Source organism: Pisolithus orientalis (assembly GCF_024613125.1).
Source record: "Pisolithus orientalis strain OTSU chromosome Unknown F5J12scaffold_3, whole genome shotgun sequence".
Taxonomy (NCBI): domain Eukaryota; kingdom Fungi; phylum Basidiomycota; class Agaricomycetes; order Boletales; family Pisolithaceae; genus Pisolithus; species Pisolithus orientalis.
In genome coordinates, this window is record NW_026260784.1 from 1764723 (window position 1) to 1777843 (window position 13121).

Genomic DNA, 13121 nt, shown 5'->3' on the forward strand with positions numbered 1-13121 from the left:
TGGCCTTGTAAATGCCTCACATCGCGTTTCTTACCGTGAATGACTCTAGCTTGGATGGATACAAATATAATGTACAGCGTAAAAACTGGTGTCGAGGTACCAAACCATTACTCCATAACAGCGTCCATGTTGCTGCCAGAGTCCCTCGTAGGTTTTCTAACTGCATGTTGACTACGCCGTTCAACAACAAATGCGTCAATTCTTGCTTTAAGCTCCAGGTCTAAAGCACCGGTCAATGCCCAGGTCACGGGCAGAACAGGAAAGAACGTACTGGGAAGCACTTCGCTAAATTTGAGTGGCGATCGATTGAATGGATCCTTGGCGTCGGAGAGAAGGTGTGACTTGATCGTTGCTCGATCAATGACCACATGGGACGACGGTAAGGTTACAGGATCCCGCATCAATGTGTACATCAAAGGGTCTGCAACCAGCGAGGGTCAGTCTTATTAATGGCTTGTGGCACAGAACATACCCAGGAATTCTTCTGGAATTTCTCCCAAATCTTCTTCCTGGTCGATAGTCGCCTTAGTCTCTGCAACCTTGACGGCAAACACACGCAGCTGTTCCAGTTCCGATTCCGGTTTCAGCGCTATCTTCCGCGCCTTAGCTATAGCCGTCTCGAATAGTTCCGGTTTGTAAGTTCGACCATCGTTCGCTACAGCACGCGCAAATTCGTCCTGGTCGCCAAGATTCAAATAGACTTGCAAAATGTCACTCAGAAGGTGCCTCGGGTTGAAATTATACTTCTCCGGCTCCTTGACTTTCAACTCTGAACATTTTGGTCCAACCAACGCCTCCAAATTGTAGTCTAGCATTGCAGCCAGCCGGTCGACAATCTCCGGCATCATAAACGGTGCCTTGGTTTCCGCAGTGAAGTCCCTCAGCAAACCTACAGTTGATTTGCCCAGGGTCGTGTAGCCAGATGCGTGACGTTCTAGCCCCCGCAAAGTATTTTCTCTCTCACGTCGGTATTGCGCGGGGCGAGCTTGCCACGCCGCCTGATCAGCCATCTCTGCTTGGAGGTTGTGAATTTGGGTCAATTCACTCAGTGACTCGTCCATAAGGTAGGTGACGTCGTTGATCATGAGGTTGACAAAGCGGACGAACTTCTCCACGTCCCTGTAACGAGCACTCAATACTCTTGTCCACAGTTATAGATGTCAGGAATTACTTCGCTTCAGTGTTAAGTGCCTCGCGGTGAACGGGATTGTCCCAGACCGCCTTTAGTATGTAAGCAATGTTCCTCCTGGATCTGGATCAGCGATGGTCAGCGTGAGGAATCACCGAGACCGACCTGGCATCTAAGTACGTTGGGGAGATAAGGTCAAAATGCTCATTCCGAGGCCAACGAACACGCACTAAATTTGTCATAAAACTGTGAACTGGCACCAGTCTGTTCAACTTCTGCAAGAGTTCATCGGCAAACTGGAGACAGATAACGTATGTATGAACACACCGATATAAAAGTGGGTCATAGCCGGTATGAGATTCTTCAGAGCAACGGGATGGCTGTTAAGCACTCCGCTCAATATACCATTGCGTTCATGGGCATATGGTAACACGCCATAGAAGACAGCCTAAAGCAAAATTAAAGAAAGAAGACGTCAGCTATACGCTCAGTGTGAACGACGACAACAAACCTCATTAATCTTGGACTTCAAAAATGGGTTCTTGATACACCACGTTGACGTCAGGAAAGTAAGCGCAAAAATAACTAGTTCTTCCCTTCCTGAAAGATCCAAACTATTTGGGGAGTGACTACAAAGCATTTTCAGACGCATATCCACGCCAGAACACATTTCAACGTACCGAGCTACGAAAAGGAAATACTCAACCACATCCTCAAGTATGTACTCTGGAAGTACCCGGAAGGACATGGGAATTTCCTGGGGTAAAGGCAACCTAGAGCATCGGTAAATGGATGAGAAGTATGCATCGCACGACAAGCGTACTCTACTATAGGTTGAGGGTGTAATCCCCGTGGATCAACTTTTCGAATCAACCAAGTCGATACGAAGTTAGTAAAGCCAATGTATCGGAACACTAAATCGGGCTCGAGCAATTGGACTCGGAATGCAAGTTGATGAGCTTGAATTTTTGCAATCTCTAACTGGACATGCCTTTCAGAGTGCATGAAGATGAACGATTGACAGGTGATCGTACCTTGCAATGATTGAGGGTTTGCTCTGTCCTGGCTTGGAACGGTGTCTACTCCACTCCCAGGCATTACAAAATTATTCACGATAAAGACCTAGGTCCTACTCACCCCCATCCAGGACCTATCACCATTGATCATGTCGTGGTGACGTTGGAGGTCGTCTAGGTGCTTGCCAAAGTCCTCGTAGGTCTGGGCAGTCCGTAGGTACCCGTAATGAGCCATGGCATTGCAGAGATAGAAAATTTCAGAGATGAAGTTTGGCGGAGCAGCTGTGTAGAGGAAATCAGGTACAAGTACAAAGAGAAGATAACATTGACGAAACCTCCTTGTCTATGCTCTTCAGCCCATTGAGTGGCCTCCTCGCTCGTGGCCTTTATTCTGGTCTCCTCTTTCACGTCTATTCTTTCCGAGACTGCGAAATAAAGTGAATCTATACGGTCCATCTGCGCCGGTCTCAGCAGCAGTATCACTCCTTCACGGGAAAGCCAAACCTTCGAGTAGCGAGCATCCATGAACGGCTCTGCAAAACGAAGCAACACACTATGCAAGTTTATCATGAAACTGTCGGACGCTACTGTGTGAGGCTCGACCTAGGGCAGCATAAGAACTATACCAGCTGGAAATCTGAGATCATCCGCGCACCTGCATACCCGCACGTTTGACGTTAAGTCTGATAACGGTAGCAAAGTATTCGAGGACAGCTTCCCTAGCCTCCGGGGATGCCCTGACAATGGTATTGAATATCGAGAAGAGGGAAGACTATTCCAAGTTAGCTAGCTAGTAAACTGCATGCCACTTCACATACTTGCAAGCTCTTCACTGTCCCCCTCAAACTTGCGTAGGAAGACTCTATGTCACTTCGGGATCGCTTGCTCGGTTCGGAAAAATACGTTTCAGCAATGTAGGACTAATGAATTTCAGTCAGAGCAACCAGTTACGAACCCGATAGGAGCTCTTACCCATTCTCTACTGAAAACTCCAAGACGACACAAAGGACCCATCATGGACAGCATCTCGATCGACGCACCAGTGGCGTGTGGAGGATTCCATTCGGTAAGTCGGGTGAACATCACAGCTATACTCTTTATACTGACAAGGGCCTCGACACCACTGACAATAGCGCGCCAGGAAGAATCGCCTCCTCCAATACCTTCGGGTCGTACTAACGACTCATGGAATAATAGTTGGCGCGCCACTGGTCCAAGGACACTATCTATTTCGTTGTCTGGTTCAAACCGTTGGGCTAAATCCTGCAGAAAAGGTTCCACTTCTGTAGGGTTTAGCGCATTAACCGCTGGCGAAGTGGACGCAAGTGGGGAAGAGAGCGCGGATAGCGATAACAGCGGCCTGACCAGTTCGGATGGTCCAACATCTTGCCTATAGTAAATCATGGGTGACACCCAGGCCAACGGGTAAATTATTAAACATACCCTTGTGGCTGAGGGAACATCCCGGGATCCTGGAGATTCAAGCCAGCATAACTAATAACAAGATTGCGAATCTTTTCCAACAGCACGGATGCCTGCTGGATCTCCTTCACTGGGTTCTAAAAAACGATTGTATGAGATGTGCTGAATTTATGCGCTATAAACGTGGCACCAACCTTCCTCAAAAGTTCGTTTCTCGCCTTGTTCAATCGCTTCCAACAGCCGACCAAGTATCCGAATACAGTCATCTGATCAGGTAGTGATGCGAGAACAGGGACGTAGTCTAAGTCATCACTGGAACAGGTTAACATCTAATGAAAGTAAATGGAATTGACTTACGACATCGCATGAGGATCCAATTCCAAACGGGCAATGAGGAGGCGATCTAAGATTTCTCCTGACAAGCGCAGAGGAGGCGCTTGACCTGGAATCGCATAGTTAGCGGAAATCTCAACAGGAAAGAACACTTGCAGCGTACCGTATCCTTCCGAGAGCAGTTCAGATTCGAGGCTTTTGAGCCACACCAGATCATAATTACTTCGCTCTGCTGTAGAGCGCTATCCATCTTTCAGGAAGAACAATTTCTCCACGCAAAAAGACCACACTCACGTTCAGCGTGACCTTGAATATCTGCGTGATACTTTCGTCCTCCCATGACGCCAGATCGACCTTGTCCGCCGCAGACGGCGGTGCTTTCCTCTTTAAAGGTAACTGTGCCAGTTGCTGAGGCGCAGGAGGGAGGGAAGTTGTCAGAAGATGTCTAGGTTGTTTGACTGGAATAGCTTCCGTAGCTGTCACGGAAGGCGCTTGAGTTGGAGTGGATGCCGAGGAGGACGCTTCAGCCGATGCTGAAGATCGTCCGGCCTGTAATTTTGCCAGGCGTTTGGCACGAATCTGGGGTGCATAGAAATCAATTAGCAATATGAACAAGCCATTAGCCCATTTGCACATACGCGATCGGCATCGCTCTGAGGGTCGTTCATGACGATGGTCGCAGGGCACTTGCAGTGCAATGAATAATTCAGCCAAGATGTAATTGTGATCACGTGACAACTCTAATTAGCCTTGTGTTAGCAGAAAAGTTGTAGTTGGGAACTCTTCAGCGATGTTCCTGCAGCAACTACTGTTAACGGCGCGTTCATTTTCGACTACAGCTGTCTCAAATTTCCCAAAGCTCAAGTCGCATAGCGGGGCGAAGAAAAGATGGCGTGCCATCGCTAATGGGAAGTTCAAGAGAGTGAGTACCTCTCAGTTATGACTTTTTCAGATTGCTACATAAGTTATCAGGCTCATGCTGGACACGCTCACTTGAATGTCACGAAAAGACCTGGGCGTAAAAATCACCTTGGAGAGACTGCATACTCCAGCAATACACAATCGTCTATCTTGAAGAAGTTACTGCCGTACGGAAATTGAACAGATTCACTAGGTCGGTGGCCATGACTTCTGATGGAGGCTTTCATCTTAAGTGGCATCAGACTAGAGGTACATTTCGAATGCTGTAATCGACGTTCTGAACTGCGGAAAATTCTTGGAGATGTATCGGCACCCAGTCACGAGGGGTACAGTCGTTGGTAAAATTAGTTCCTCTCTAGCGTGACTTCATCCTCAGCATTGCTTTCACTACGCTCAAGAGCTTCGACAGGATCTTTAACTGCCTTTCCCCCGAAGAAGTCGCGAATTTTTTGCTGTTTTGGGTCGTAGGCTGAGCTACCGATTCCCCCTTTCTGGCGTTTCTGTGAGAACGGAGCTGAAGTTACTCGGGTCACCTCAATCTCAGCACATGAGGTTGTACGCACTACGGAGCTGATGTGCTCGTGACGGTTGAAATCCGTGACCTTGACCAGTAAGGGAGGGTCATCTTCATCAATACACACCACTTCTCCAGCGCGTTCACCCTAAACAATGATTGGAAAACTTTGCTATCCACGTAAGTTCAAACTTCACCTTGACCTGTACTGTCACCCGCGCCCAAGCTGTGTTCCTCAATCCGCGATAACTTGTATCTGGAGTCCCTTCGTGGTTTTGCTTGACGAGAGCAGCTACCATTTCACTGATACAGAGCCCATGGCTTACTAGAGCTATGTGATCGTCTTGGGATCCAATTCTGGCTGCCTGCAAGATGTGGTGAAGGAGGAGCTGACGAACAGCCTCATCTGCACGCGCGGCGAGGTCGTCCAAACTCTCCCCGCCTGGGAACTTCTGAGTCCGCTCGTATAGCACAGGGTATCTGCCATCTGCAAAGTGTTCCTCTAGCGTTCTACTGGGATCTTGTCGAATTAACCAAGGACTACCCTCTGCAGCACCAAAATGTTGCTCTTTCAGGAGAGGGGAGATAATAATCATGGGCTTTGGTTCAGGTTGGGCGTCACGCAAAGCTGTCGCTGTCATGTGTGCTCGCTTCAGAGGGGAAGTGTAGATTGTAGTCAGACGGGTATCGGTGAATGACTCTCCGAGCGCTCTGGCTTGCTACATAAGTAAGCGGTGTTAAGGTGCGGCTCGGCTCAACCGAAGATCGATCGACGGGTGCACTTACGTTCATTCCTGCACAGTATAATTAAAGGTTAGTTTCGATGACCCGATTCGACAGCTGTGACCACTGACCGTGATTGCTCAGTGGAGAGTCTGACCAACCAGCCCACACCGAGCGCTGCGCGGCTATGAGATGCCCGTATCACATTACATGGCTGATGGATGATGGACTTACCAAGTTGTCCATCGACTCTCCATGCCTAACCTGAAACGACAGTTTCAACGATGAACGAGCTAGTGCCAACGAACACTTACGAACGTGACGGTAATCATAGGTATTTAGTTAGCTGCCTCAGCTGTGAAGCTTGAAGACCCAATAAGCCATATCAGTAACCAGGTCCACTTACATAAGCTATTGATGACGTAAGGAAGGGGATGCTGTCCTCCCAACAGTGGTGGACGCGGGTCCAAGCCTTGGCCAGCATATATAAGAGGAGCGTCCCTTCTTCGTTCTCTTTATTCTTCGTGACCACTATAATGTCTGCCACCAACACCAATCCAGAACGCGACGCCCAACTGCTGGCCATCGGTCGCCAGTGTTCCGAAGCATCCTGCCTGCTGGTTGACTTCCTACCATTCAAATGTGACCTTTGCTCGGCCAGTTTCTGCGCAGAACACTTTGCCGTCGCAGCCCACAAGTGTCCAAAGTACGATGACCGCATACACAATCGTGTTGCACCTAACTGTAAGTGCACGTTTGAACCTTCCCAGGATGGTGTCTGATTTCCGAAGGCCCGCTCTGTAATACCCCCGTCGCTATACCCCCAGGGGAGGACCCAAACATCCGCATGGAGAGGCATATCAATAACGAATGTAGCGTCATGACTGGGAAAGCCAGAAGATCCAAGTCAACGCCCATCTGCGCGAGGGGCAAGTGTGGCAAAGTGCTTTTCGCACCCATCGCCTGCGACGTATGTTGTCTTCCCATCTTTCGAGCAACTAACTCCTCATACACCCCCTTCTAGACCTGCCACAAGCATTATTGCCCCCAACATCGGTTCCAGAAAGATCACGACTGTGTACCCGCCTTGTCCACCCATCCGTCGTCAACCATCCATCAGAACGTTCTTTCTGCGGCACTCAAGAGAATGAATGTTACACCCGCTTCGTCGAACAAGGTGACCCCTCCAAAGGCAACCTCTACTGCACAAGGCTCCGGTGCTGTACCTGTCCCGTCTTCCGGCAACGCGTCACCATTGCTCAGAAACCCACTCTCAAAGACCGATCGGTGAGTTAACTTCCCCTTTTGGTTTCCCAGTCAACACTCATAACGCCTTAGCGCTTCTGCTGTACCTGCCACGCCTAATCAATCATCACAACTCTTCTTGCCTACGTCAACATCAACGTGTGCGGCTAACCATATGTCCACTAATAACAATACTACTGTTAAACCCACATGGGATTTCCTGTCATTTGTACCACCACCCATCTTTTCCGCTGCTTGATGTATCCATACCCTGTATTGTATGACTAGGCGTGCCAAGGCGGAGAGAGAGAGTAGGCGGAAGGCGATGATGGAACGTGCCAAGAAAGGGGTATGTTGCCTTACCTCGTCGGTATCTGGTTTCGCGGTGGATGGGCTGACTGCGCGCTGCTTTAGCTTCTGACGGAGCAAGAGAAGCTTATCTTGGCCGCGGAGGAAGCAGAACGTGCGCAGGGAGTACGTTCATCGGACAGGGAGTGTATGGTCATGTAGCCATATTGGATTTTGTTCTACTATAGTGATCGATCCGACAGATTAATTTTTATGGACGAACGGACGATTGTGGTACAGATTTTGTTGGTGATAGTTGCCCCTGCATGTGTGTAGATGGAATTGAACGTGGCTCCCAGCAGACTGGGATACGTCATGGTAGTACTTTGGTATTGTCCCTCAACTGAGCCTTTACATTGACTCAGCCGGTATCATTGACGCTCTCACATCGGAGACGTACTACGGTAGGAAGTAGCTCAGTACAGCACATAATCGCAACAACACATAAAACTATTAACTAATGGCGGAGGTCAGAACAATTCAGTCACTACGGCTTCCCGAACGGGTGCGGCTTGTACTGACAGACATCGAAGAGCCTGCAGACACCGAGCGTTCACGACGACGTCCGCGAATACTAGGCGACCTCGAGACGTCGCGAGCGTCATCATCGCGATCGCTACTTGATGAGCGGTCGCGGGTCCTTTGCGGCGGGGAATCTGAGCGATCACGTCCACGATGTACGGAAGGCGACCGCGAACGGTAACGTCTCACAGGTGACTCGGATCGTTTATGAATCCGGTGAGGTGGCGTGGATACGGGTGAACGCCGACGAGGGGACCCCGAGCGAGACCGACGGTAACGACGTAGTGATGGCATTCGCTCCCTTGCCCGGTGATCCCCTTCTCTCGTGCGGTAGTCCCTTTCGTCTCCCTCCCTTGCCCGATAATCTCCTTCAACTCGCTCTCCCGTCCGATGGTCTCTTTCGTCTCGCTCTCTTGTCCGGTAATCCCTGTCATCTCGCTCTCGTCTCCTGTAACCCCTATCATCTCGGTCTCTCTCTCGATTATCTCTTTCTCGGCTCCTCTGCCGCTCCCGTTCCCGTGCGCGTTCCTGTTCTCTTTCGTGCTGTTCTCTCCTGATCCGATCTTCCTCTCTTCTCCTCCGCTTCTCCCTTTCCCTCTGTTCGGCTTGCCATTTTTCACGCTGTTCTTGCATCCTGGCACGATCTTCCTCTCGCTTCTTCTCCCGCTCCTCCCGCTCAGCCAACCGCCTTAACTTGTTTTCTTCCTGTTTTTCACGGTCGAAGGCGTCTCCTTCTACATAGTCTCTTTTTGTACCGAGCGCGCGTGCCATCCTGTCAAGTTCAGTCCTCTTCGCAGCAGCAATAGCATGCGTATCGGAAGGCTTCAAGTTTTTAACTGTGGTGGAAAGTGAAGCCAGATCTTCGTTGAGTTTTTCACGCAACTCTTGGACCTGCACTAAGATATCCGCTTCGTCCAAACTAGATAGAGGATAAGTAAGTTTTGTCACGTTGACGGAGGTACGTACCCATCATCTTCGAGTTTGAGCTGCAGCTCCAGACATTTTACCTCCACTTTACGTTTCCTCTCGTGTTCCAGGATGGCTGCATCCGGCTCTCTGTGTTTTGGTGGAGCTATATCCCATGCCGCAGCTCTGTCTGCTGGAGTCTGGTGCACGCGCAGCGCAGAGAGGTTGCGCTGAACATAACCGTTTGTACCGCTGTCGAAAACCTGTCAGTTTCCAATAGACGACCCAGTTTTCCTATTTGCTACGCACCTTCCACGAGGAGTGGTGAGGCCGATTCCGTTGTACATGGCTGCTGTTGGAGTACCACAGATCGGACTCTGAAATCGAAACCGGTGAGCTTATGCAATCACGAAGAAATTCCTAGATCACGTGACTCGCTGTAGGCCACCGTTGCAGCCAACTCCACGGCCAGGACTTATATCGACCATGTCGGATGCTTCACAGGACGACAGTTCGGTTCTCGGAAAACGCGAACGCGACGAGGATGAACAGAACGGAATGTCCGACGAAATTGGACCCCCGCCTGCCGACGTGAACCAAGATGAAAGTGATGAAGATGTCGGCCCAATGCCTATGCCTGCTGGTGCGCCGGGAACTACGAAAAAGAAGCGCAAAGGTACGCGCTTCGTATATGTTATTGGCGTTTTACCATATGGCGCGTGTGTTTATAGTTCTGCCGCACGAGAGAGTCTACCTGGAGCATCTCCCGAGTGCCGATCAGTACTACAAGAGTTTCATGCACCGGGATGCGCTCAACTTCTGCGTCATGACCAAGTGGGTGGGGCGGTCGCCAGTCGCATACACTACCATTCTTACTATTCCCCAGGACAGGCTTCTTGATCACCACCTCCGTCGACGGACACTTGAAGCTGTGGAAGAAACAGGACACCGGTATCGAGTTTGTGAAGCATTTCCGCGCTCACTCTTCACCGATTGTGGGTGTTTCTGCTAGTGCGGATGGGCAATTGTTTGCCAGCATCTCAGAGGATGGCTCAGCGAAAGTGTTTGACGTGATGAACTTCGGTACGTGTGCGATACGCCAAATCTTTGCGATACATAACTGAAAGGATGCAGACATGATCAACATGTTTAACCTGGACTACAGGCCCGTCGCATGTTGTTATGTCCACAAACGAGGGCAAGCTCAGGGTTTGTTGGCAATGTAGGTCAGTCTGATTCGCCCGAGAATGCGAGTCTTACAGGCGTAGCTCCGACCAGGGCAGCGGGACTATTCGAATATATGACGCTAGAGGAGATGGAAAGCCTCTCGCGGTCGTTGACAAACTACATCGATATCCCGTGCATCTCATGGCTGTGAGACCCTCGCGAAGTGCAGTCGTGATTCCTCACTGAAAAGTGTTGTGTGCAGTACAGCGACCGCTTTGATACAGTCATTTCCGCCGATGAAAATGGGTTTGTCGAATTTTGGGAGCCGACGGAACCTTTCGAACTACCCAAAAAGGTCCCAGGCATGTGGAAGTACAAGAGCACGACGGACCTGTATGAGTTCAAAAAGGTTCGTTGATTCTTAGCTAAGTGGCCGAACCAGACTCACTTCGGAATAGACGAAGTCGGTACCGACCTGCATTACACTTTCCCCTGACTCTTCCTCATTCGTTACGTTCTCCCTTCCTGACCGTTTCATCCGAATATTTTCCTTTATCACCGGAAAAATGACACGCAAGTATGATGAATCTCTGACTGCAATACAAGAGATGCAACAGGCTGGAACGACGGCTTACAGAGTAGACGATATGGAGTTCGGGAGACGACTTGCCCTGGAACGCGAGTTAGAACTACCTGAAGCAGATGGACGCATACCAGCCATGTGGAGCAATGCTATCTGGGATGAGAGTGGGGCTTTTGTCATTTATCCGACACTACTCGGCATAAAAGGTCGGTATTATGTCTTTCTGACGCCGTTGCTCTCATGCTCTTGTATAGTGGTTAATACCGTAACTAACAAGGTCGTACGACTGATGGGTAAAGACGAAGCGGTGCGGTTTATGAACCTCGCTTTGTATCAAGGTGCTCCTGCGAAGAAAGGTTTCACGACCCTGGTAGGTCCTGAGCAACTCTGCTAAGACGTAGTATCAACATGTTACTTCTGTAGGCCATGGCTGCTTCCGCGAATCCTATCCTTGCGAACAAGGAAGCACGCGATCCGACGCTTTTTTGCACAGGGTACAAGAAGCAGCGCTTTTTCTTGTTCACTCGTTCTGAACCAGAGTAGGCGGATAAGAATCCTCCCTGCGACAATCATCCTGATCCCCCTCTTTCATTATCCAGGGATAGCAAAGTTTCGGACCGTGACGTCTTCAACGAGAAACCAACCAGAGAAGAGCAGAGTATTGCTACCGCAACTATCACAAACAAAGGCGGGCCTTCTCCACTCGCAAGTTCTGCCGTCATCCACACGACCGTTGGCGATATCCATATTCGCTTGTTTCCAAAGCAAGCACCAAAAGCGGTGGAGAATTTTGTCGGGCATGCAAGGAGTGGCTATTTCGAAGGTGTCATATTCCACCGCGTGATTGCCAAGTTCATGATTCAAACCGGCGACCCATTGGGGGATGGAACTGGCGGCACGTCAATCTGGGGAAGGGACTTCGAGGATGAGTTTTCCGACGACCTAAGACATGATCGGTGGGTGTTATCGACGTTGTGGTATATATGCATCCCTCACTCGTATGTAGGCCGTACACAGTTAGCATGGCAAATGCAGGACCAAATACCAACGGTTCGCAGTTTTTCATCACGACTACCGCTACACCATGGCTGGACAAGAAGCACTCCATCTTTGGGCGGGTCTTCTCAGGGTTGGAGGTTGTCCATGCAATTGAGAACGTTAAAGTGAACAAGATGGACAAGCCACTAGAGGATATCAAGATTGTTAACATTGATGTAGATTAGCTCTTACGGTACATACATGATGTGCTGCCCGTGACATCCCAATATCACGTTCTCGTATCTATTTCGCTATCTTTCAAAGTGCCACCCGGTCGAGCTTCTCCGTGTAATGCCTGATAGATACACTCTCCCCAATATTCTCGAGCCGAAATCCGAATTTATGCTTCAGCAACAAGAGCAGACACGAAGGTGAGAGCGAGGAATCCTTTTCCCCGACCCTTCGTGGACATGAAAATTTGATGAAGACGAATTCAGACGTGACAGGTGTCGAGGAAAAGTCCCTGGAAGGATTATCGACCGCGACTTCATAGACATCCAGGGGCTCTCCGTCCAGAAAGGTGCTTTGATGTACTGATACGGGAACGTAGGCTACTGGATAGTCGAGGAGGACTCCTGCGAGGGGAATAAGGGACTCCTGCGTTAAGTCGTCCGGCAAGGAGTATGACAGTCCTCCATGTCGCAGTATCTCGCAGTTCCAGTTCAAGAGAATATCTCTCAGACCGTCTGGCTCCGACAGAGACTTTCAAAAGCATGCATCATCAAGCGCCTCGAAGCAACTGGGAAAACTTCAATTAGATGACACTTACCACTGTCAAATTTTGATCCAAGAGGACGAACGAAGGGAAGTTGAGCAGTGTGTACTCAAGCAGAACCGTTCTTCGGACGAAAAAGGTCTGCATGTGCATGGGAACACTCAACAAGAACACGTCCCCGAAAAGCTGGCTCTAGTAGACGAAGGCAATAATGCACACACTGTTTGACCAGTTCGGCTGTCAAGGGTGGGGGGCGTACCTTTAAGCGAAGACTCTTTAGCAAAGAGGTGAAAACAGACACTGGATCTGGAGGAGTAAGAGCATCGACCAAGTACGCAGTTCTGCACCACATGGCATCATTGTAGTTTTGGAACTCACATTCCAATGAAAAATTTTACATGTATGAGAATGATGGACTCACCGAACACCCAAAGCAACCAAGCAGATATCCATGGAAAACTGGAGTAGCTTCGTGTGGGGAGCTGAGCGTAAAGCTGATATCTTGCTGACTTCCCCCTTGACGAGCTCGACCAACATTT

General features: G+C 49.6%; 7 protein-coding genes across 7 annotated transcripts; 3 read left to right on the forward strand and 4 right to left on the reverse strand.

The window, feature by feature from the left end:
• Nucleotides 1-5: 5 nt before the first annotated feature.
• F5J12DRAFT_954978 (ubiquitin elongating factor core-domain-containing protein) lies at nucleotides 6-4568 on the reverse strand (the record flags this gene model as incomplete). Its single annotated transcript, XM_051749857.1, has 23 exons — nucleotides 6-220; nucleotides 272-421; nucleotides 473-1119; nucleotides 1172-1246; nucleotides 1295-1301; nucleotides 1360-1404; nucleotides 1457-1577; nucleotides 1641-1758; nucleotides 1810-1902; nucleotides 1953-2110; nucleotides 2164-2208; nucleotides 2267-2427; nucleotides 2481-2601; nucleotides 2650-2748; nucleotides 2801-2917; nucleotides 2964-3065; nucleotides 3118-3535; nucleotides 3589-3704; nucleotides 3762-3879; nucleotides 3925-4009; nucleotides 4064-4142; nucleotides 4195-4479; nucleotides 4539-4568. 23 exons carry the CDS (start codon nucleotides 4566-4568, stop codon nucleotides 108-110), a joined length of 3303 nt encoding a protein of 1100 aa, XP_051604439.1. The 3' UTR covers nucleotides 6-107.
• A 113-nt stretch (nucleotides 4569-4681) lies between these two features.
• F5J12DRAFT_803412 (histidine phosphatase superfamily) lies at nucleotides 4682-6447 on the reverse strand. Its single transcript, XM_051744456.1, has 9 exons — nucleotides 6373-6447; nucleotides 6293-6322; nucleotides 6190-6235; nucleotides 6122-6129; nucleotides 5533-6054; nucleotides 5385-5483; nucleotides 5064-5321; nucleotides 4881-5014; nucleotides 4682-4830 (listed from the first exon to the last, which is right to left on the reverse strand). Exons 1-7 carry the CDS (start codon nucleotides 6388-6390, stop codon nucleotides 5166-5168), a joined length of 879 nt encoding a protein of 292 aa, XP_051604440.1. The 5' UTR covers nucleotides 6391-6447; the 3' UTR covers nucleotides 4682-4830; nucleotides 4881-5014; nucleotides 5064-5165.
• F5J12DRAFT_903215 (uncharacterized protein) lies at nucleotides 4691-5001 on the forward strand (the record flags this gene model as incomplete). The annotated part of the gene is made up of 2 exons (XM_051748377.1): nucleotides 4691-4822; nucleotides 4873-5001. The coding sequence occupies 2 exons, from the start codon at nucleotides 4691-4693 to the stop codon at nucleotides 4999-5001; spliced, it is 261 nt and encodes an 86-aa protein (XP_051604441.1).
• Nucleotides 6448-6594: 147 nt separating the features above from the next.
• F5J12DRAFT_888673 (uncharacterized protein) lies at nucleotides 6595-7813 on the forward strand (the record flags this gene model as incomplete). Its single annotated transcript, XM_051747276.1, has 6 exons — nucleotides 6595-6802; nucleotides 6850-7028; nucleotides 7083-7345; nucleotides 7397-7525; nucleotides 7592-7652; nucleotides 7718-7813. The coding sequence occupies 6 exons, from the start codon at nucleotides 6595-6597 to the stop codon at nucleotides 7811-7813; spliced, it is 936 nt and encodes a 311-aa protein (XP_051604442.1).
• Nucleotides 7814-8818: 1005 nt separating this feature from the next.
• Nucleotides 8819-9426, reverse strand: F5J12DRAFT_707910 (uncharacterized protein; the record flags this gene model as incomplete). The annotated part of the gene is made up of 3 exons (XM_051740592.1): nucleotides 8819-9092; nucleotides 9140-9331; nucleotides 9389-9426. Coding segments are annotated over 3 exons (504 nt in total), but the record flags the coding sequence as incomplete, so codon positions are not given.
• Nucleotides 9427-9516: 90 nt separating this feature from the next.
• F5J12DRAFT_762754 (uncharacterized protein) lies at nucleotides 9517-12052 on the forward strand (the record flags this gene model as incomplete). The annotated part of the gene is made up of 11 exons (XM_051742145.1): nucleotides 9517-9755; nucleotides 9811-9913; nucleotides 9966-10162; nucleotides 10214-10301; nucleotides 10348-10453; nucleotides 10509-10655; nucleotides 10705-11035; nucleotides 11084-11199; nucleotides 11253-11368; nucleotides 11429-11785; nucleotides 11836-12052. The coding sequence occupies exons 1-11, from the start codon at nucleotides 9566-9568 to the stop codon at nucleotides 12050-12052; spliced, it is 1968 nt and encodes a 655-aa protein (XP_051604444.1). The 5' UTR covers nucleotides 9517-9565.
• Nucleotides 12053-12125: 73 nt separating this feature from the next.
• F5J12DRAFT_910337 (uncharacterized protein) lies at nucleotides 12126-13119 on the reverse strand (the record flags this gene model as incomplete). Its single annotated transcript, XM_051749023.1, has 4 exons — nucleotides 12126-12569; nucleotides 12637-12774; nucleotides 12842-12923; nucleotides 13004-13119. The coding sequence occupies 4 exons, from the start codon at nucleotides 13117-13119 to the stop codon at nucleotides 12126-12128; spliced, it is 780 nt and encodes a 259-aa protein (XP_051604445.1).
• Between the last annotated feature and the right edge of the window lie 2 nt (nucleotides 13120-13121).

Excerpts from the sequence above, each read along its gene's own strand:
- F5J12DRAFT_803412 (XM_051744456.1), bottom strand. Across the intron at positions 5,484-5,532 it reads GGGTGACAGTACAGGTCAAG|GGTGAACGCGCTGGAGAAGT; the intron begins GTGAAGTTTGAA and ends ATCATTGTTTAG. Across the intron at positions 5,322-5,384 it reads ACGAGCACATCAGCTCCGTA|AAACGCCAGAAAGGGGGAAT; the intron begins GTGCGTACAACC and ends CCGTTCTCACAG.